Genomic DNA, 22,810 nt, shown 5'->3' with positions numbered 1-22,810 from the left:
CTACCGTGGATCTTGGTGGCTTTTATTTTCCCTTAATCCAATATTCCAAATAAATCTAAATTAAAACGTTGTAAATCCAACTATGGTTTATAGTATATTTATATTAAAGACACTTCAATACATATCTATTCATCCTACACATAGATATCTTACATGACAATTTAATACTATCATTTGTAATTGTTGGTTCTTGTTCTCTATTTTCACTACTCATTACTTACTCGTTTTTTTTTCAATTTGTGATTAATTACTTTAATTATTGTTTTTTCCTCCTGATTTAGTTATTTTTCGAATCTAATTTCAAAACTCAAAACACTCCCTGTTCTAGCTAAATCTTTTTAAAATAACTAAGTAATCATTGTCAAATTTTTGATTTTGTTTTTAAATATTTGACAAAGACTCCATCAGTTTCTTTAATTAAATAAATATAATATTAATTAACATCCATAGGTCTAAAAGCTATTTTGTTGTCAATGGGAGAAGGTTGCTTTTTCTGAAAATACTATCAAAATCTCACAATTTTTAAATAAGAGAATAATTATAAGTGTATATAAGTGATAGACATCTATCTTAATCGATTATCACTAGATTTTTTTAGTGAAACTAAAAACAAACAAAAAAAAATGAATTGGAATTTTTTACATAAATTCATGCCAAATAACCATTTTAAAACAATATTAATTTTTTAATAATAAAAACCAATTTTAGAATGGAGGTTTTTCAATATAAATTAAAATTAACTGTAGTCTGTATTTTGTCCAATTTATTTATTTATTTTATTTTATTAATATATTTTCTCCTTGTATTCTTTGGAAGTTGTTATTATAACTTTCCTTTATTTTGAATTTAATCTTTTTAGAAAATTATTTTCTTGAAAATAAATAAAAAAAAGCATTTTAATTAAAAGACATAGAAAAATATTTTAATTACACTCTTGCTTTCTACTTTCTATTTCTCACTTTATTTTTTCCCTAACTTCCCTATCTCTCAACTCTTCTCTACTGTCTGGTAGTTCCTTATTTTCTCTCTTTAATCTTTTACTAAAAGAATCCGTGACGTGAAAAATTCGATTTACTATGAGAGTTAGATTGAAAATTTTGGATCGAATTGAGAAAATAGGTTAGACCATGTTCTTCTCGTTCTCTTTCTTGACCTCCCTGCACGAATACCTCTTTAATTTCAATTACAAGATGGTGAGATGGTTTTTTTCCGGTATTGAAAATCAAATATATTTTCTTCTCTTTTCAAGGACAATTCCTCTATTAAGAACGGTTGATTAGAAATAAATATTTATTTGTGTATTAATAGTTTAATTTAAACTTTATATTACGTTTGATTCAGATATAGAAACGTAAAGAAATTGATAAACATATTAAATATTTATTTTAATAAGAATATTTGTATAAATCTTAAATTTATTTTTTAAAAAAGTAATCATTAATTTTCTTTGCCAACAAATTAAAATTGAAGTAAATTAATAATTGATTTTAAAGTGTATTAGTTTCGGCTAAAATCACATAAATACATTAAATGGCTAACTGAAATTAAAATTGAGGATTTTGGACCTATGGAGTCAAAATCTTACTCCAAAATAATCAAACAATCATTTAAAAGAAACTTGAATTGAGTTTCACTGTGAAGAGGCGGAAACGTCAATTTTCATGTGAACCAAAAGACATTCTCATCTTTGTTTTAACGTTCATTTCCTTCTAAACTCAACCAATTGCATTGCTATTAAAGAAAACACACAAACCCCTTTCTCCATTCTCAACAATTTGGTCACTTACAAATATTTTGATTAAATAAAAAAGACCATAGTCCGTTGTGAAATGGTAAGAAAAATATATATAGTTTTTGGTTTTAGTTTGAATCTCTTCTCATCTTAAATTAGTTAATAGATGTTAACATTAAATATTAAAACGAACAGGGTTTGTATGAAGAAAAAAAATATGCCAATTGAATGGGAAGGAATCTCAAATTTTAAAACTAAACTTGTATCCTTTCTTAAATATAGAAACTGTATTTAAAGTAAACTCTAAAATCAAACACTACACGTATATTTTTTATTATAATGTAATCAATTGAGCTATGATCAAATTTACATTAATTTATTTAGTTAAGTTGACTATATCGTGTTTTCATTTCAAGTTTCTTTCTTTAGCCTTAAATATACTAAACCGCGTTCCCATTTCAAGCTTATTCCTTTTGCAATCCTTAATGTATTTTACAACTCCCTTAATTTTGGGATGCTTTATCTTGTTGCACTAGCACCCATTCGATGACTTGTATGAAACACACTTCGTATATAACTTTACGGGGTTTTATAATAAATATATAGAATATTGCTCATGTGAATCTACAACAAATAAAGAAAAATATATTGAATGACGGTTCACAACAAATGAGGTCGAGTCGGATAAATATAGGACATTCTAAAAAACATCTTATTGAAATGAACAAGATGTAAGCCATGGTAAATTGTAATGAATCTACATGCTAAAGGATGGGTCTCAAACCTAAGCAGTTCAACAACATATACACCTCTATATAGATGCGACAAAAGAATCTATGATGCCTCACAAATGCTCATGCTAATTGATTTGTTCGGATACCTTTTTAATTGTCAGACTTTAGCATATTTTCTTTACAAATTAACAAGTAGATAGATTCACGCTAGTAACCTTTTACATATCAATTCAACCAAACATCATTCTACTACTACTTTATTTTATTTGATTTAAAAAAGAAAAATCAATCACTATTCAAACTATAAAAACAAAAGTGGAAATGATTAATGATGTAAGGTGTAACATGAATGATTTTAACTTTTTACCTTTTTCTCCAAAATCAGAATGATGCCTAAGGAATTATTATTAGTTACCGTAGATCAAATCACAGCCGTCCACGTCAGAAAAGGGAGGCAGGGTAAAAGGTCCCACATTATCCCTTGCAATGCTCCCTCAAACATAGGAACAAAACGACCACAGCGGACAAACCTCCAAAAGGAAGGGCAGAAGAGAGAGGATGTAAAATTACACAAAAGCCCTTCTTCTCTTTCCCTCCAACACGTTCGTAGCGCCAGGAATTGAGGTGACGTGTACAACTGCCGTCCCATTCGGAGAGACTCCGCTCCCAACGGCGATTGCTTGCTTGACCTCCGGACTTCCGTTGAGGAACATTTCTCTCTGCTTCAATCCATCACAGGAAGAGAGAGAGAGAGAGAGAGAGAGAGAGAGACGAGAAAATCCACAAGTCTCTCTGTTTCACTTTACGCTTCTTCTTCTTCCTCTTCTTTGTGGAAAAACAAAACAAAACAAAAAAAAAAAAAGAAAAAAAAGAAAAAATTCTTTTCCTCTCTCTTCTGCTCTTTTCAATTCACTACACGAGGTGTTTTCTTTTTGTTCTGATTCCTTTGTGTTTTTCGAATTGTTTTTATGATTATAATAATCCTACATTGTTCTTTTCGTTTCCTTGAATGAAAACGCATTCTCTGGAAAACCTTGATTCTCTTATCTGCTTTATCTGCGGATGTTTTAGCTGCATTTTGACGATGCTATTCGGTATTTGTTGCAGTGATTTTCGCTCGATTAATTTAATTGATGGTTGATTGATATGGTGCTTTGATTTGAGAATACGACGATGACTAACCGAAACGTTGAGCCTTCTCAGGTTTTGTTTTCTGTGCTAACTATTGCCTTGGTTATTTTGTTGTTTCAGCATTAAGCGTGATGAGTTTTTTTTTTTTTTTTTTTTTGGGATTTCGATGTGTTCGTGGCATTTGTGTCGAGATGTATGTGGACGAGCTGTTGGAAGAGGTAGTAACTGACGTTTGATTGAGGGAGTTAAATGTATCTTTTGATGTTGTGTTATAGTTAGAATGCGGCGCTCCTCCTCCTCCTCCACCTCCTCCTCCACACGATCCTTCGGCTGGTTCTCGTGCTGGCAATACGGTGAGTTTTTTTTTTTTTTTTTTAAAGGCTTGTTAATATCTATATTTCTTTATGTACATTGTACGAATGTGACTTTGTATCTCAAATGTTTGTCTTATTTTGTCATTTTCTCGATGTTGAGATTTCGTGTATAAACTTTGTTCTTGCTTAGCCGGCACGCTGAATTAACGAAAATAACAAATTCACTTGATTTGGCACAATTTGATGCAATTTTAGTGAGAAATGGACAATAAAGCTCTGGGAATCCTTGCAAAGCGACTTTAGGAATTATCATTTGGTGGTTTTTTTATTTACTGGAAGGAACGACAGTGTATAGAGGCTGCTTTAACATCCTACCTTAAGAGAAGGGTGAGTGCAACGACTGCTAGTTGGACATGCAAGAACATTAACCGAGGATGAGAAGGTAGTTTTTTTAAGCAGTTGGCAACCTGATTCAATGAGGGGACGTACTGAAGTTGAGCCAAATGGATATCAATTGGATATTTATAGCCAGAGCATTTGTTCCCATGTTGTCAAATCATATGACTGGTGGTTCAGGAAGAGGAAATTGGATTTTTATTATTATTATTTTATTTTATTTCATATTATTTTTGGAGAAGGACGAATCATCTATCCAAAACCAATAGTAGTTACTGAGAACTCTTTCAGCTGGAAAATAAAAGAAGAGGGAATTAAGTTCCATGCAGGAAAAAAGACAACTACGTACCAGATCTATCCACCCCATTTTTGTTTCTTTGAAGATCAAGATTTTAGGAGCTGCTAAGAATAATATCGTATGCAGCAATGGCTGGAGTGTTGATGTGGTGCCAAAGTAGTGGAGGAGTACATTAATAAATCTACACTGCAAGGAAAATAAAGACATCCTCTAAGGCTACTGACGCATGGTTAAGAAAGACTTTTCTTGGAACAATTTGATGACCCACTAAGACTTCTAGAGTTTCAATAGTTCCTTGGAACAATCTGATGGTGGGAGACCTCAAAGAGAATTTGTCTCAAAAGAAGGTAAGTGAAGATAAAACATGTTGAAGACATGTTTTTATTTAGTAAAAGAAGAGAAAATATACAGATCAAAAGAGGGAAATACAGCCTAAAGCCTTTTGCGACAAGAGGTCCCAAAGCCTAAGATTAGGGAATGTCAAAGAAAAGCTCTACAATCTAAGTGAATAAGGCAATGTTGTGTTTTACAAAAAGAATTGCGAGCACACCATGCAGAGGCACTAAATTGTATATTTTCACAAAGGAAAAAAAAGAACAAGAAATAATTGGAGAAAGGTTTGTCTCAAAGAGCCTGACAGACCACCAAACAGCCTGCTCTCATCACACCACAAAGTCCTAGCTTGATAGTAATTCACAAAGGCCAACAGTAACATCCTTTGGAGGGAACCAAGCCAAGGCGAAAAGATTCAAAGGCCCAAGTATTAATAAGCAATATATATATAGTTATTTATTTATTAAGTGTAGCATGTTATTTCTCTTCTCACGAATATTTTTCTGTTTACTTTGGTGTGTCGTATAAATAATATTATTATATATTCATCGATCGTGGGGTAAAATTTTAGGCTTCATACCTAAAGTATTTAAATCTATTGCAGGTTTTCAAGAGTGGACCACTTTTCTTATCATCCAAAGGTGTGTTTATTTGATTTTTATTTGTAGAAGTTGGAAAAGTTGTTAACTCACGAATCGAGTTCTTTTTTCCACCCCCCCCCCCCCCCCCCCCAAAAAAAAAAAACAGGAATTGGATGGACGTCCTGGAAAAAGAGATGGTTCATTCTAACACGTACTTCACTCGTTTTTTTCCGAAGTGATCCAGTAAGTGGGTTGTTCTTTTTTATATCTGACCATGCTTGTGTTGGCAGTGGTGAATTCATAAATTTTGTATAAGGGAGATACTACATAAAAATGTAAAACAATATTTATCGCTTGCTTCATATGTTAAGCAAGGTGCGGACGATTACCAACAATTCAAACAAACGTTTTGATAATTATTATGAATTTATTTATATAATATTAAATATTACTTGGAATGTATATTAAAAATACAAAAGGCGATAAATAATTTGAGGGCAGCACGTGCCCCTGTGACCCTTATGTGGATCCATCACTGTGTTAATGCCAAATGCTTTTGCTATTGTGCTGTCGTTAGTTAGTAGCTTGGTGCTGAGATTATATGGCAAGAAATCATGCATGGGGATGGGTATTTTATCATTTTAGGTAACGACCAAGAGCGAGGAGAGTTGCTGTGCCCCTCTCAAATGGTTGGGTTACATGCATGGTGATCTTTACCAATTTTGTTGTTTTCATATTTGGATATCCTTTTGAGTACTTAACAGTTTGCTTTCATTATCTTCGAAAATATTTATTTAGAGGGCGGATAATTGGATTTCAACTTATTTCTTTTGATCTTGAAGAGATTGAAGAGTTACCGTTACCTCAGGCGTAGATTTTTTCGATGATCTTTAGCCTGAATCTGGTTTTAAATTTAATTTAAATTTTGGTGATTGAAACTAGTGTCTTGACCTTGTTTCAAGCAGGAGGATGAACCACTTGGAGTTAGTAGTTTGTCTATCACATTAAAACAAGATAAAGCTATTTTATTATCACTTTTTCTTTGTATTATAAATGCACAAGAGGGTACATGTATATTATTTGTTATATGTTATCATTGATTATTTGTCATTTTAATTTCCTTTTTGAATTGTTGAGTTGAATTTTTAATCGTTTGTTACACATTTCAGAATGCTGTTCCTCAGAAAGGGGGTGAGGTGAATTTGACTCTCGGTGGCATTGATCTCAACAATTCAGGCAGGTTAGCTTGTTTTCTAAATTTAGATGGTACTTGCTTTATCTCTGCAAGGAAAGTAAGGCAGCAAACTAATTTGGTGGTGTTACCATTTACCATACATTTTCAAGTGTTGTTGTGAAAAGTGAAAAAAAACTCCTGACTGTGCTCTTTCCCGATGGTCGAGAAGGACGGGCATTCACACTCAAGGTGCTCTCTCTCTCACTACCTTTTCTTTTTATTCTAACATTTCTTTGTGTGAAGTGAAACTTTTGTTTTGACCTTTATAAGCATTTAGTTTCTCCATTTTGTGGCTGTCTGTTTTTTCATTTTTTTCACCCTCAAAGGTTAGGCATATGAACTAAATGAAAGAAGCTAAAAACTTCTCTTGGGTTGGATGAACTAAATGAAAGAAGCTTAAAACTTCTCTTGGGTTGGATGAACTAAATGAAAGAAGCTTAAAACTTGGGAACTTCCTTTGAAGCTACTCCGTTGTTTAAGTCTTAAATTGCATTCTTACATTCTGCTTAAAAAATAATCATTCATAAAATAACTCTAAGCATAGTTTCCATTCCAATATAACTTTGCTTTTGGATTGAATGCAAAGTGAGAATTCTAAAAACTTGAAAAAGGGTGTTTTTGTTCATCTAGTATGTATCTCACAGCCTACTGCACCTTATGTTATCTAATTTTGCAGGCTGAAACATTGGAGGATCTCTACGAGTGGAAGGCTGCACTGGAAAATGCTTTGGCACAGGCACCTAGTACTGCCCATGGTAACGGTATCTTGAAGAATGATAAGATCGAATCAAATGATGGGTCTTCAGAGACGTGTATGCCCTTTTCATCTGGTTTTCTTTAGATACCACTTATTCTATTGTATTTCTAGCTCCCAAGTTTATGCCATTCTCTTTATATTTGTTCTGTTAGCTTGACCTTATATGCCTTTTAAGAGAAATGTGATTAAGCTATATTTCAGATGTTTAGTTTCTTTGAAATGTACAATATTTTATCCTTCTCGTGGTTGCATTTGTCAGAAGCTTTGCCTTTTGTATTAGTGAAAAATATGTATATTCTACTTAGGCATAGGTGTGAACTTGCAGTCCTGTTTGGATGATGTATGGCAAAAGTACCAAAATTTTAAAACTTGGTCATGGAAAAATTGTTATTTCTAATTGAATTCTTGATACTTGTTAGAAATTTGCTGAAGGAAGCTTTATCAGATGCTGCGTTCTCGTGGATTTAAATATATTAGTTTGTTGTTCTATTAATGTTTGATATTTCTGTGATGCACTCATGATCTGTTTCTCTCTCTTGTAGTTTTTTATTTGAAACTTCACCTAAACATTGAATTAGTAGATTGGTTAGCTTTGTTTCATTCTCGTTTGACACCTGGATTTTCACTAAATTGGGCCTGCTTGTAATATGCTTCAACTTCAATAACTTCCATGCTCTTCATTTTTCGCCTCATTAATTTGTTGATGTTCTCTATTTGCCTTTTCTAGTGAAGGATAACCAACCACAGCCCGTAAGACCAAGAGTGCTTGGCAGGCCAATTTTGCTTGCTTTGGAAGATGTTGATGGAACTCCCTCTTTTCTGGAGAAAGCCCTTAGGTTTATAGAGGGCCATGGTAGATTAATTTATATTATAGCATACAAGTATATCTTTCTGTAAAATGTCTTCTATTATCTTATTTTTAAGTTAATGTATCTGAGTCAATAATAGGAGTCAAAGTTGAAGGAATTTTGCGACAAGCTGCAGACGTTGATGACGTTGAACGTCGTGTGCGGGATTATGAACAGGGTCAGTTATTTGATTATTATAATGATAATCTAGATTTAATATCCATAATATTGTTGGTAGTGTTCTGTTGTAATTATGTCACAGTCCATAGCGACTTACAAAATTCACAACTTATTTTTTCACTTACCGATGGGGGATGAATTGTACACGTACCTTCCTCTTTTCAAACTACGCACAAATAGTAGGTGGTTATTGCTAACAGTGACGTTTGGAGTCTTTTCTTTCCATTAGTAATAATTCATGATTATAAGAGTTATTACTGTCTTTAGCTACTGCTCTTACTGTCTCAATCAGAAGAACAATATTGTTTATTCATGCTTTCTTTATACTGCAGGAAAAAACGAGTTTTCTTCGGAAGAAGATGCACATGTAGTGGCTGACTGCGTGAAGGTAGAAAAGTTTTTCAAAATTTGGATACTACTGATGGCAAATCTTTAAAAAATAGTTGTTGCCTGCTGTAGAAGTTTTCTTCTATCTTATGTTTTTATACTCTATTTCAGTATGTCATCCGGGAGTTACCATCATCTCCAGTTCCGGCATCTTGCTGTAACGCATTACTAGAAGCATGCAGTAAGTCATTGGAGCACCTAATTTTAGTATCTTAAATAATTTAATTTACCAGGTGCACAACATACATTCTCACTCATAAAGTCATGACGAGACTAGAAATTGTGAAAGCATAGAAACATAATATATTGCAACAATTTAAAACATAAAAATATTTACATGAAAAATCGCTGAAAAGAAAAGGCAAGGGAGTTGGTGTTGCCTCAAGAAACTTAGGTGGGTATCGACTTCCTTTTATTTTATTTTCTAACATAATTACTAAATTTGCACCTGGGCTGACTGTGGTTCCTCAAGATTTTCCAAGTTAATTGAGCCTTTGGGTCTTTCTTTGAGCGATCTTATCTGTCCAGTAGTTACTTTTACCTTGTCCAACTTCTGAAAGGGGTGGCTTTTTGTTGAATTGGTAGATTTCAAGTGGCTAAGTTGTGATTGGACAGATTCTCCAACCGTAAAGCATATGGACTTGAAAGAATCACATTTTAACATTTTTCTAGTTTCCTTGAAGCTGCATTTCAGCTTGGGTGGGACGTTCCTCCTGTAGGGTCTAACATACGAGGGATAATCACATACATACACATTCTCCATAATCCCGCTTACAATTATCATCTTAAAACAGTCATTGACTAACCCAAAACCGACTAGGAGTTGCATCCTCAATCCTTCTCTCCTTTCAAATGTAATTTTTAGTTATGGGAGGTCTAATATTGTTGTTTTTGTTTTCTTTGGAGTCTCTCTGTCTCTGGGTAAAAGTTTGAATACTCTATTCTTTATTTTCAATTATCTTTTCATTGAGGTTTATGTATTTTCTAACTATTTCTTTGTTTTTAATTTTCAAAAACAGTTGTTTAAGATTGACTTATTTGCCCCCTTATTTTTGTATGCATACTAGAAACTGATCGAGGTATCAGAGTAAATGCTATGCGATCTGCAATATGTGAAACCTTTCCGGAGCCCAATCGCCGTTTACTGCAGAGGTAGCTATGCCTCCTGCTTTGTCTATTTTGCATTTGTTTTTTATTTTAATTTAGAAGTTAATAGAGAGGAAGTCAACCTTGGCGATGCATGCTATAAACAATTTCTATTGTTAGCAATGTAACATATATTTATAATTTATGTTTGAATCCATGCATCACCAAGGTTGACTTCCTATTATCAATGTGTCATTTTATAAGATATGGCTACCAACTGGCCAGAGCTATAGAAGTTTATTCGAAGCTTTGACTATTTACATCGTTTATAACTTCATCTTGTTTGTGGCGTATGTTCATCTTGTGAGTTCTCTCTGAAAAAGTATCTAGTAATTGGTCAACAAGACTTATTTTGATGCTGGTTTGTTTGATGTTTTCGTTAGTTTGTAAAATTGCACGTTAACTTGAACACTGCATACAAGCAATGGTGATGAGCGATAGACAAGTCATGCAGTGCGCAGGATTATATTGTTCTAAAACTACACTTAATAACTCAGTGGTTTTGACCGCTTGAGAGACTCTTGTAATAGCTTTTAATTAATTTTTTTAAAGAAACATTAGTCTTAGGGATGTGGAATCCGTAAGCCTAAGGGGAAGATGTATTAAAAAAGCCTAAAATCTAGATTGATGAGAATGGGAATATTACGAAAGGATTAGTGGGTGCCTCCCCAAATGGAGGCCGTATATTGTACATGAACACAAAAAGAATCTAATAAGATATTGTTTTGTTGAATGCATCTTTGGAGGAGTTGGTTATGACAAGGGAGATACCGATGTCAAAAGTTGCAACGGTAATAACTCAGTGGTTTTGACCACTTGAGAGACTCTTGTAATAGCTTTTAATTAATTTTTTTAAAGAAACATTAGTCTTAGGGATGTGGAATCCGTAAGCCTAAGGGGAAGATGTATTAAAAAAGCCTAAAATCTAGATTGATGAGAATGGGAATATTACGAAAGGATTAGTGGGTGCCTCCCCAAATGGAGGCCGTATATTGTACATGAACACAAAAAGAATCTAATAAGATATTGTTTTGTTGAATGCATCTTTGGAGGAGTTGGTTATGACAAGGGAGATACCAATGTCAAAAGTTGCAACGGTAAGGAGGACCAATTCTATTTCTTCTTAAATTATGAGTTTATAGAGGAATGTCTTGCTATCCTAGATGAAATAGTATTTCTTTGTGTAGATGGTGGGGCATTTTTTTCATGATTTTCTTGTGTCACGCTCCTATTATTTTTTGGCGATCAACAAAATACTTCTAACCGTGTCCCTATTTCATGTCCAACGGTGTTATTCTTTGTTTCATCTGCCTTTTTGTACTGTTTTAGCCTTTAAATGCAACTTTTTTCACAAATTCTTTCTTTTATTCATTCAACAGAATTCTTATGATGATGCAAACTGTAGCTTCCCATAAAGCTGAGAACCGAATGAGCTCTTCAGCGGTGGCAGCTTGCATGGCTCCCTTACTCCTTCGTCCTCTTTTAGCCGGTGATTGTGAAATTGAAACCGATTTTGACGTGGGGGGTGATGGTTCTATTCAACTTCTTCGGGCAGCTGCTGCAGCAAACCATGCTCAAGCCATAGTTATTACTTTACTGGAGGAGTATGGCAAAATTTTTGGGGTAACTATTATATCTGTTCTTATATTTGAAATTTTCTAATATGATGCAGACATTTTCAGAAGGCTATAAAGGTTTTTTTTTTTTCTTTTTAAAGTTTACTTTGACTAGAATGAGTTTAGTGCACATATCCCTTGGTCAAGTTGTGAGTTTTATTTACTGACTACTTCGGATTTCTATGGCTGCTCCAAAAAGGACAATTTTTTTTTCCAGAATTAGGCATATTATTTAGAAATGTTTTCTTTTCCTTACAACATCTATTATTAGAAAGAAAAAATAAATAAAACTTGAAATTATTCAAGGAATCTAATATTATGTATTTTGTTGTCATTGTTCGGAATACTTGGAAGATTAGTTACCTTGTAATTTGAGATCCATAAGTTACTAGTGTGATTGCAGGAATGTTCCATGTCCCCTATTATGTACTCGGATTCGGATGAGAGTGGAAGTGAGAGTGAAGAGGCAACTGATGATGAAATGTCTTATGACGATGAAGACCAAGATGATGTCACTGGTTCTGATGCAGAAACAGGTGACGAACTTGAATCAAGTGGAACCTGTAGCGGGAGTGTTGCCTCTGAGGATCATGAATATGATGATAAGGCACGTCTCTATACTTTCTCAGTTGAGTTATGCATTTATCTCATATAAACTTCCTACAAAAAATAGTAGTATCACCATCATCCTATAGAAATCTGACAAATCGGTAATATCAATTTAATCCTCTAATACTATTATCCTAGTGACCAGATTGTATGACAATCTTTTGTTTTATTTAAACGTTTATTTTCCTCTCTATCATTGGGGGGAGTTTCCATGCTGGATATTCATAATAGAAATTTAATCAATGTTTTGTTAAAAATCGGACATATCTTATTCGATGATCCCATCGCATTCTAGTTATTCGACATCTCTTTCTCCCTCACTATGTGATATTTTTATTCAGCATTTTCCTCAAACCTAGCCTTCTAAATAATCCCCCTTCCTTCATGCCTACTGGTTCCCTTTATTGATACACTCCAAACGTCCCTGCATAGGACCAAAATATCTTTTGAACCTCACTTGATCCCCTGCTCCCTCTTAAGTCAGTTGGATGTTTTCTTTTATAATCTTACTGTAAGTGTAATACTGTCCCGCGGTAGAGTTTAAGAAATATACAGTTCACTGTTTTTCTTCCAGTAAATTCCCTGGAGGGGTAGGTGCAATGGGAGGAACTTCTATATCCTAGGAATCAAAATAATAAATCTTCTTATGGCTCTTGTTGTTTCTTTTTTTTAAAAAAAAAACGTTTTGTATTTTCAAATAAAATAAACAATTTTATCTAACTTCATTGGAATAAAAAAAATCCCGGCTAGGAACCAGGCGAGGCCGTGGAACTAAAAAATAAAAGAAAAAGGCCTCTTTGGATGAAATAAAATAGAAGAGATATTTTATTTTTATTTATAAATACTTTTATTAATCTTTAATATATTGTTATTATTTATACATTAGAAATGAAATTTATAATAAAAAAAAGTTTTTATGGATTTTATAGATACCCATCAATATATCTAAATAATTGTCTATATCAATGTAATTATATATGTCTATTATTGTATATCTATATAATAAAAGGGAGATAAAGAGATAATAAATAGAGATAAAGAATGGCTTTTAATGCCTTTATTTTTTATTTTTATACAGTAATTATCCTTTTTCAATTTATTGGAGACATAACTTAATACAAATGTGTAATAATTCAATCCCAAATTTAAATGCCAAGACTTCAAAATTCTCTTGAGATCATTTAGAATGAGTTCATGGATTTTATAATTTTTAAATTTTCCAACTTCCTGGGTCGTTGATAAAGTTTAATAAAGTACCAGTTGGAAAAATGTCAATACTTGGTTCTATCTTACAGGGTTCTGAAGTATCAAGTAGTAGTTCGAAGAATTCAGACGCGTGTCAGGTAAATGGAACGAAGCCAAAACTTTCCTCAAGTTCCCCTAAAACTTCTTTGCCTCAACGTGGAGAAGTTCAAAATAAGGAGAGCATTCAGAACAAAGATGATCCAGGTAAAGATAATTCACCAATCAAGGATGAAAAGCCTTCTGCAGTTGAATGTGCATCTAATGAAGCGAACATGACGAACAAGTTGGATGTTTGTCCATCTTCAAGCTTTGAAGGTTCCCCAACTACGTCTAATAAAACTTCCCACGTATCATCAAGGCGTCTCACCGTTTGGGGACGCACGCCTGTGAGTAAAACATTTCATTAACAATATCACTCTTTTTTCTTCCCCTTTTCTGGCAAGTGCTCTGCATTCCATTTCACTTAAACCCTCATCATCTTCCTGAATTGTGCATCATAATGTTATTGGCTACTGTTAGAGATTCATAAGAGTTTTCTTATTCATTTGTTTCTTTAAATCTAGCACATTTTATTTTTTCATGTTCCTGCAGGCAGTTTAACTAGCTTTTATTTTTTGATATACGTGCAGGCAAAGAAGAACCTCTCCATGGAGTCCATGGATTATGATTTCGGGGAAGAGTAAGTGATGATTCGTCTTTCTTTTATTCTTTTTTTGTTTCATTTTGTTGTGGGCATGTTTTTCAAAGGGAAAAGAAATCAGATAAAACATATAATCACAAAAGAGGACATCTATAAGGGGTGGGGTAGAGAACTCCCTTTCGAGGAAGTACAAGAGGAGATCTTTCTATATTGGCCATTACGAAGAAGCTATAATTACAAAATAAATTTTTATTTGAATGCCACCAAGAAGTAGTATGTACATTGCTAACAAAAGAGCCAAAATACGAATTATCTTAAAAAAGTCTTTGGTTTGGTTCCATCCAAGGAGAGGGATTTGGTTCCGTCCAAGGAGAGCTCTAACCACACAATTCTAAAGAACCTTAGCTTTTACCTCTGTAAGACAATCCCTCAAGCGCCTCACATTTCACAAAACCAATGATCCAGATTTTGATGGAAACAAATTTTTTAAATTACAGTTAGTCTTTGTCCATTATACAAGACCAGGCCCCCCCTTGTCTGCTATATTAATGATTCTATAAAACATAGATCAAAGGGAGAATTTGACTTTATTTGGTGCTTTAAACTTCCAAATGGGTTTAGAGGAACGTTAGTAGTGGAGGACTAACCTTGTTTTCCTTTTTCTCCCTAGCTTTATATATGGATAATAAAATATTTTGAAATAGAAGTTAAATAAATTGATTGTTTACTATTTACCTAGAGGGCAACGGTTACTTGGCAGTCAATTTTTCCATTGAAAATTTTGCAATTTGGTATAGATGACTATCAAGACTGTATGGTTTGGTTTTCTAAAAGTTTTAAGTTTATTGTCAAGTATCAGAAACCAAATTGAGGAATGTGGATTGGAGCTTACTTTTTCTTGTAATTTTTTTTAAAAAAATCACCTGAGTTTATGCTTATAGTCTTCCATTTAAAGACTGGGCATGAAACTTCCTGATTATTCTATTTCTGGTTTACAGATTCTTATTTAGTGACTTCGTTAACTGAAATTTAAAAATATTCTTAATGACTTTGTTAACTGAACTTCTTAAGTCAAGTCCAAAGATATGAAATGAAAATGCTGCGGGGCAGGTGATTCCGTTTGGATTGTGTGTTTATTTTTTTTTTGATAAGAGACAAGTATATTCATATAACAAAACAGAACAACCTAAGGGCGAGGGATGAGAGGGCCCTCCCCGGAAGAAGCTAAGGAACTAAGACATAATGGCCTTCCAATTGTTGAAAATCATAGAAAGGCTATAATTACAAAAGTGTTTGGTGTAATTCGTACTCCACCAAGAGGCTGTGTGTTGAACCACAGTCCAAAAAGAATCAAAAGAATTAAATCTATCGTCAAAGATTCTACTATTCCTTTCTTTCCAAATGCTCCACAAATGGATTGTGTGTTTATATTCATGAAAATTTTCCTTTGTATATATATTTGCTAAGTCGTCTAGTATATCATGAGACATTATATTAATCTCTTCAAAAGATTACAATATCAGTTGTCTTTATCTTCTTGGTGTATGATGCACATTTTTTTCCCATTATCCTGTGTATTGTAAGTTTGATTTGATACTTTTTGTACTTTTTTCAGGGTTGAAATCCAGAGACTCGAGGCCACTAAAGGTGAACTGCAAAATAAAATTTTGGAGGAGGTAAAGGTTCTCGGTGGCTTAGGAGTTTCATTTCTGGTTCCTCGATCGTTCTTTTTATTTATTCAATGCTTCTTATTCAGGCTAAAGAAAATGCGGCTTTGCAATCCAGCCTGGAAAACCGAAAGAAGGCCTTGCAGGAGCGTCGCCTAACTCTTGAGCAAGAAGTAAACTCTTCATGGGCCATTAGTTTTGGTGCTCTTAGTTTTATTTTCTTCATTCTCAATAATGTGATTGATGTTCTAAGTCAATGGAACTTAAAATTGGAACCTTGTGATTCTTTCAAAATTTTCCACCATTTGTTTTGTTTGGTTCACAACAATGCACTTTATTAAATTAGTTAATTTTTTATTGTGTTTGTTAAAACTATGACCCAATAGTACATATAACATGTTAGTTTGCGTGCCTTTTAAGCTATAGTTCAAGTTATGGCAGCATATCTAACATGATTACTATAGAGATTTATCACTTCAAATGCTATAAGATCAAATTTTTGTTCTGTGGATTATTCAAGGATGACAGCTTGGACACCCACTGTTATACTAAAAAGTTTAGCATGTTTATGGGACTTATTAGTGGTTATCAAAGTTGCAAAGTCAATTAATGAGAAGACTTGATCATGACTATGAATTGAATGTTCAGGTGGCAAGACTAAAAGAACAGTTGCAAAAGGAGAGAGATCTGCGGATGGCACTTGAAACAGGACTTAAAATTTCTCAAGGCCCCTTACCAAATTTAGCTAATATTAGTGAAAAGGTCAGTTTGTTTTATGCCTTCTATTTTATTATGTAGAATTATATGACAGAGTTTCAATGGTTTAATGCGTTTCCTGTTCGTTTAGACAAAGGCAGATCTTGAAGAAATAGATCAAGCGGAGAAAGACATTGCCAATTTAAACAACATGGTGAATGCCTATGGAGGACAGCTTGATATGCTACGTGATCAGAAAAATAATTTGTCACCTGATTCACGTAATGTCTCCCAACAAGAACAGAATCATCAAACAAAATCGTAGGTTTCTCTTTCTGAAAGTTAGTGTTTTTAGCATAGTCATATCATAATAATATTTTTTGCACAGAACATGTTCATAACTTTTTCAAACTTTTCTTATGTGGATAGTAATTATGCATGCGAGATTAACGATTCAAATGGGTACAGGAAGGACAAGAAGAAGGATGCTGGAGCTTTTGGCCCTTCGCATTCTGAACACTCCAGAAATAAGGTGAATCTCCTTTTCTTTCCTTTCTTTCTATCAAGATTGAACTTATCTGATAAGAAATGATTCCTACTTCCCTAATTTTGTTGTTAGACACCTCATCTGAATTTAATTGTGCATTAGCCATATTTTCCATAATTTTAATCAAACCTTGTTTCTTCGCTAGAATGCTATGATTCTTTTGAAGCCATGAATCATGGGCATGCATTATAATAACTATTTTGATCATGCCGAAGTCAAGAATCATAGCAATGCATTTTAGTTACTGTTTTGGGCCTCGAGGAGCATTGTAGGATACTCGGACCGATTTTCAACAAATTGACAATCATTTTAAGTTCGTTATTGTGTTTTTGCAGGATGTCCTTTCAGGTCAAGCAGAAAATGACAATGAAAAGAAGATGGAATCATCATCTTCCGCAAGTAAACATCCCCCTCTCCACCAGCATCCAGATCCTCGTAATGCCACTGTCAGATCACTTGGGTTGCCGACCAATTCATCTGCTTCAGAGACATTACCAGCAAGGCCAACGGCTCCTAAGAGAACTGGTGCGAGGATTGAGGTGGGTAGTAAAGTCTAATGGTGCTTTGAAGTGCCATGTTGAACTGTAGTTCCTGTATGTCGTTCTGCAAAAGAAAGTTTGTTTTCCACTCATTACACAAGTCAATCACGCTTTGTGAAAAATGATAATAGTCTACTAGTTCAATATCGATAGAAATTTAAGATTCTGGTCATAACACATGTTGATTTTATGGAATTAATCTATATTTCATTTATTACTTAATAGAGATACAAGCCTATATATAACCATAGAGAAATACACTTAAGCAAATAATATCAAATAATATCTCCAGAATAATATCTCCTAAGAATAATATCTCCTAAGAATAATATCTCCTAAGAATAATATCTCCTAAGAATAATCTAATTATATTAATAACACAAACAGTTTATTTCGAAATCCTTGTCATATTATTAGTTCAATCGTAATTACTTTTTTTCCGTAGACTAATGTAACCAGATGCAGCTATTCTGTTGTCTAATCTGTGTATATTGCAGGGTCCAAATCATACCTCTTCAGCACTGACAAAACTTACTACCAGACTCAACTTTTTGAAGGAGCGGCGCAGCCAAATAGCAAATGAACTCCAGAATATGGACCGGGGACGTGTTTCAAGTCAACCATTCGAGAATTTGGATAAGAGCAGAGGACTTGAAGCTCAACGCTCACTCCAAAATTCGGATGAAACTCAAGGGTCATCCGATGTTCAATCCATGCGCAATCCAGAAACAAGTAGGGCAGCCAACAACCTCCTATCCATTCAGGACTCAGATAAGAGAGCAGGAACTGATAACAACAACCAATCTCGAAAATCAGATGCAGATAAAGGAACAAGAACAGGAGGCCAAAACCAAAACACTCTGGATAGAGGAAAATCAGAGAATCATATGACCATTAATACCGAAAAAGGTACTGGACAGGATAGCAGCAGATTTACAACTTCAAGGACGGTTACTAGATGATACTGGTGGAGTGTAATAAGATAAATCTTCATGAGTTGTGAGTTATTAAGTTATTATGGCCTTTCGGAAAAGGGATGGGGTTTTGATGATTATTCATTCTGAAGTTGCAAACATTAGAGTGAAGAATAATCCTTCACTCTTAATGAAAATGCCAAGATGATGTACAGATAAAGAGCCAGTTTCTTGATCAAAACTGCTTGAATTATTTGACTTATTGTTGGTTTCTATCTAATTCTTTTTCTTGTTCAGTGAATAGCTCAAATCTTTGTATAGGAAGGATTTGTTGCTATGCCCTTCAGCATAGGTGAGAGATTCCATTTTAAATTATTCTAAGTTTGCTGTTTGAACTTATATGCTATGCCTACAGGGGAGATTGCAACACAAGTAGAATGGAATCCCATTTGATCCTAATTCATGTGCTCATCCTCACATTAGTTAAGTAAGACATTGCATTACATAATTGGTTTATAAATACCATTTTGTTCATTCCATTCATTCTACTTCGATACAGTACACATTTTAATCCCTTTACAAAAAGGTGGATTAGGTTCTTTTATTTTTATTTTTATTCTATTTTCCTCCAATACATTTTTTAAAAGTTAAGAATTTTATATGAACCAAAATAGTTCATTCTTAAAATTATGAATTATTGTAAGAGTAAAGAAGAAACAGGATAGATGTAAAAGTGTATCTGAAATGTATTAATTAAAATTGAATATAAAGAATTTGGGAACAGTTTATAATATAAAGTACCCATCGTCAAATCAAAGTTGGTTGAAAATTTTTCTGACTTGTTCAAGTGTGACAAACAAGACCACCGTGAAAGGCCCTTGCCGTGAAATCGTCGGAATAAATCCTTTGTAAAGAGCCATCGGCCCTTCTGCCTTCACCGTCTTCATTGCACAGTCCAACGCCCCACTGTACGGTGCCGCCTCCCCTGCCTCCACCTTCATATTCATGACTCTCGTCTTTATCACATCCACCGGATTCGACGCCACCGCCGCCACAAACCCCGCCGCGAAACTTGCCGTCACGTGTGTCCCCAGTCCGTCCTTCATCACACCCTTCTCCAATATCGTCTCTTTTATCTGATCGTACGACGCCAACTGCGCCGCCGTCACGATCATTGCCCGGTTCACCGTAAGTGCCGACCCACGCCATAGACTAGTAATCCCCTCCTGCTTCGACATTCTCGTGATCGCGTCCACCACGCCGGCGTAATTCCGCCGCTGAGACACTGGAAGCCGTCCATCGGCCTGCATTCTCACCATTGCGACATCGGCCGGGTTCCCGACCGCTGCGCCAATCCCACCGGCAATTAACCCCGCGGTGATTTTCCGAGTCAGAGGCATACTTCCGGAATCTGGATTGGACCATTTAGTCTTGAGGATATCGTAAAGACCCATCCGAGTGGTGGAGTAAAGAGTTTGTCGGAGAACAGTTGCAGAGACACCGGAAAACAGAGCGGCAACGCCTTCGGACTGGACAATCCGCACGCCGACCGATATGGGTCCGACACGCGGAGGTTGGGGCGGCGGAATGTGAAAAGATTCTGGCGCAACAAGGGAACGAGAAGCATTGAAAGCTAGGGCAGGGCGGAGATTTGGAAGTGGCGGTTTCTCGCCATCTAATTGCATCCGAACTTTGATTAGATCAAGTGGGTGAGTAGAGCAACCGGCAACAATGGAAGCGATTCCTCCTTCGGCAAATCCCTTTAAACCCATTCTGAGATTGAAATTGAGGATTTGAGAAAGAAGAAAAGTGATTAGAAGAATTGAGAAGGGAAGTAATTGGTAATGGTGAAGAGAAGAAGATTAAATTCATTATATAGGAAGGAGAAAGAATGTGGGATCGGAGAAGCTTACATTTACGCGTTGAAGAATAAATGGCGACCGGAGACGGCGGTGGGTCCAAGGAAGAAGGGGATGCCCTAATGCGACTGCCCACTTCTTGACTTCCTTTGACTCTGACTTTATTTATATTAAGCCCTTCTTCTTCCAACCACTCGCTTCCTTTTATTTTACCTTCACTTATAAAAAAAACCCAATTAAGTTTGTTTTATTTTTTAGTCTTAAAATGGACTTCAAAAATAACACAAAAACACCCGATAATACAACACATATCATTATATTTTTTAAACATTTAGAAAAAAATAACTCATTACACAGGATTTTTTTTAAAAATAATGTCTTTTGGGAAAGTATTTTAAAAAATAGGGTAGTTGGGAAAGTATTTTCAAAAATAGGTGACTGAAGTCGTGTACGGGGTACACGACTTCCACAAATCGATTTGGTGTCGTGGACCGGGCTTACGATATCCGAGTGGAGTCGTGGACCCGGCCCACGTTTTCTGACTGGAGTCGTGTACCCGGTACACGACTCCCGTACAGCTGGCACATTTTGCCGCGTATGGTGGAAGTCATGTACCCCGTACACGACTTCCGTACAATGAGTCAACGGTCAACAGTCCAGTCAACCGTAGGGTTCACGGGTGGACGTAGGGTTCAGAGGGTGTGGACACGTGTCGCGCATGCAGGAAGTCGTGTACGGGTTACACGACTTCGCCTATTTTAAAAACCCTAGAATTCCCTCATTCTGCCTTCATTCCAAATATTTTTTCCTTCCTCTCTAAACTTTTCCTCTTCCTCTTTTTCGTTCTTCCTTCCTCTTTCCTTTCCTCTTCCTTCATCTTTCCTCTCCTCTTCCTTCATATTTCCTCTTCCTTCATCTAGTTTTTTCTCTCTTCATCTTTCATCTTTCCTCTTTCTAACCCATTCTTCATCCCAACTTCATCTTTCCTCTTTCTAACCCACCCTGGTCCACTGTATGTTCCTCCCGCTTTTAATTAATTTTGACCAGGCTGGTACGTATGCTTGGGGCGCTGCATGCCTCGCATGGTTGTATAGGGAATTGTGTCGAGCGAGTAATGCACGATCTTTAGAGATTGCTGGCCTATTAATATTGTTGCAAGTATGGGCGTATGACAGATTTCCTATTCTGGCACCACAAGTACCAGTTGAGGTGTCAGTTGGTCGACCTTTGAGTTTCAGGTATTTTATATATATATATATAGTAAAATTTGCAGGGTTTATAACTTATTAATGATTTCATTTCTCACATTAGATGGAGCGGTGTTATACCATTGTCAGAACTGCCCGCAAATATGTTGATCACCTACCGAATGTTTTTTGATCGGCTGATCAACTCTCAGGTAGTAAAATATTATATCAATATTGCGTAGGCATGTTTTTTGTTGTTTCCTTATGTTCGTTTTTTTTTAACAGATTAATTGGACACCATACACGTCCCACATTATGGCATTGTTTCCACGTCAATGTCATAACGGTCAAGCGATGTGGACATATGTGGGTCCTATGATTTGCTTTCATCTCGTTGAGAAGCATCAAGCAGATCGTGTATTGCGACAGTTCCATATGCTACAAATGCCACCAGAGTTTTGCTCCACAGATCAGGGCCTACACCAAATTGATTTAAGAGGCAAGCACGATCAATATTGGAGTAGGATTCATGCAGAGCATATAGCAATGTGGCATTCACGAAATAATTTTTGTGCCGAAGCATAAGCAACACAGAAGCCGACAGTATCAGATAACTACTTTTCCTGGTACACGTCGATTACCCGACGCTTCATGACACCTGATGGCGCTTACTGTTATCGCATGGTAATAGTTTTAATATGATTTATAAATTTAATACAAGCATGAACATTTTTTAATTATATTATTTACAATCGTTCAGAATAATTTTGTTGAAGACGTACGTCGAGTCTCCATGGAAAACAATTTTGAAATTTTTAGTCCAATGTGTGACGAAGTCATGGGAGATATAGACAGCCTTGTTCAGCGGACTTGACGTTTAAATGTTGCCGACACAGATCGTAGACGCATTCGACGGCGACGACGACGACAAGGCGATGATGTCGTAGAGGAAGATGGGGAAGCTTCTTAAGTTGTATAATTTAAGTGTTTTAAAATTTTGCTAGAACTTATTCAAGTTGTATAAATAAAAAGTTGAACTTTTTTAAATTAATTATAAATTAGAAGTTGCTAATATATGATTGAGATGTAGGAGTATTCTTAATAATATCAATATATAATATATATTTTTTAAAAGTAGAGAACCAAGTATTAAAAAAAACGTTCAAAATTCTTATAAGATATCACTAATGATGTGTTTACCTTTGGTTTATTTTTTTAAT

The 22,810-nt window shown here is 35.0% G+C and overlaps 3 protein-coding genes across 5 annotated transcripts; 2 read left to right on the top strand and 1 right to left on the bottom strand.

Annotated features, from left to right (window-relative positions):
• The first annotated feature begins 3,009 nt into the window (after nt 1–3,009).
• LOC101207609 (rho GTPase-activating protein REN1) lies at nt 3,010–18,943 on the top strand. Its single transcript, XM_011651398.2, has 24 exons — nt 3,010–3,387; nt 3,574–3,669; nt 3,873–3,950; nt 5,543–5,579; nt 5,686–5,762; nt 6,689–6,759; nt 6,864–6,942; nt 7,430–7,565; nt 8,238–8,363; nt 8,459–8,536; nt 8,871–8,926; nt 9,037–9,106; nt 9,993–10,077; nt 11,451–11,694; nt 12,091–12,294; nt 13,592–13,927; nt 14,171–14,220; nt 15,797–15,857; nt 15,938–16,021; nt 16,497–16,610; nt 16,696–16,865; nt 17,013–17,076; nt 17,427–17,630; nt 18,128–18,943. The coding sequence occupies exons 2-24, from the start codon at nt 3,640–3,642 to the stop codon at nt 18,590–18,592; spliced, it is 2,919 nt and encodes a 972-aa protein (XP_011649700.1). The 5' UTR covers nt 3,010–3,387; nt 3,574–3,639; the 3' UTR covers nt 18,593–18,943.
• LOC101203029 (mitochondrial uncoupling protein 5) lies at nt 17,206–20,594 on the bottom strand. 3 transcript variants are annotated; one of them, XR_004214339.1, is made up of 3 exons: nt 19,346–20,400; nt 18,142–18,416; nt 17,206–17,694 (listed from the first exon to the last, which is right to left on the bottom strand). XR_004214339.1 is itself a non-coding variant. In XM_031880636.1 (2 exons), the coding sequence occupies exon 1, from the start codon at nt 20,314–20,316 to the stop codon at nt 19,357–19,359; it is 960 nt and encodes a 319-aa protein (XP_031736496.1). In that variant the 5' UTR covers nt 20,317–20,400; the 3' UTR covers nt 17,206–17,694; nt 19,346–19,356. The 3 variants fall into 3 exon arrangements, 2 of the variants coding, with proteins under 2 accessions (XP_031736496.1, XP_031736495.1); XM_031880636.1 differs by lacking the exon at nt 18,142–18,416; XM_031880635.1 differs by lacking the exons at nt 17,206–17,694; nt 18,142–18,416 and adding an exon at nt 20,458–20,594 and having other exon boundaries at nt 19,267–20,317.
• LOC116401994 (serine/threonine-protein phosphatase 7 long form homolog) lies at nt 20,585–22,648 on the top strand. The gene is made up of 4 exons (XM_031880637.1): nt 20,585–21,641; nt 21,715–21,802; nt 21,876–22,274; nt 22,351–22,648. Exons 1-3 carry the CDS (start codon nt 21,418–21,420, stop codon nt 22,173–22,175), a joined length of 612 nt encoding a protein of 203 aa, XP_031736497.1. The 5' UTR covers nt 20,585–21,417; the 3' UTR covers nt 22,176–22,274; nt 22,351–22,648.
• Nucleotides 22,649–22,810: the final 162 nt, after the last annotated feature.

Source organism: Cucumis sativus, chromosome 2 (assembly GCF_000004075.3).
Source record: "Cucumis sativus cultivar 9930 chromosome 2, Cucumber_9930_V3, whole genome shotgun sequence".
NCBI classification, from domain to species: Eukaryota; Viridiplantae; Streptophyta; class Magnoliopsida; order Cucurbitales; family Cucurbitaceae; genus Cucumis; species Cucumis sativus.
This window is presented reverse-complemented; position numbering and strand designations above follow the sequence as displayed.

What these genes read in the sequence shown, in the direction of transcription:
- LOC101207609 (XM_011651398.2), top strand. Translation starts at nt 3,640, where the DNA reads ATGACTAACCGAAACGTTGAGCCTTCTCAG. An exon ending in GATCTCAACAATTCAGGCAG is followed by an intron (nt 6,760 to 6,863) that starts GTTAGCTTGTTT and finishes TACATTTTCAAG; the next exon opens with TGTTGTTGTGAAAAGTGAAA. An exon ending in GAACTGGTGCGAGGATTGAG is followed by an intron (nt 17,631 to 18,127) that starts GTGGGTAGTAAA and finishes TGTATATTGCAG; the next exon opens with GGTCCAAATCATACCTCTTC.
- LOC101203029 (XM_031880635.1), bottom strand. Translation starts at nt 20,316, where the DNA reads ATGGGTTTAAAGGGATTTGCCGAAGGAGGAATCGCTTCCATTGTTGCC.
- LOC116401994 (XM_031880637.1), top strand. Translation starts at nt 21,418, where the DNA reads ATGTTCCTCCCGCTTTTAATTAATTTTGACCAGGCTGGTACGTATGCT. An exon ending in GGTCGACCTTTGAGTTTCAG is followed by an intron (nt 21,642 to 21,714) that starts GTATTTTATATA and finishes TTCTCACATTAG; the next exon opens with ATGGAGCGGTGTTATACCAT. An exon ending in ATCGGCTGATCAACTCTCAG is followed by an intron (nt 21,803 to 21,875) that starts GTAGTAAAATAT and finishes TTTTTTTAACAG; the next exon opens with ATTAATTGGACACCATACAC.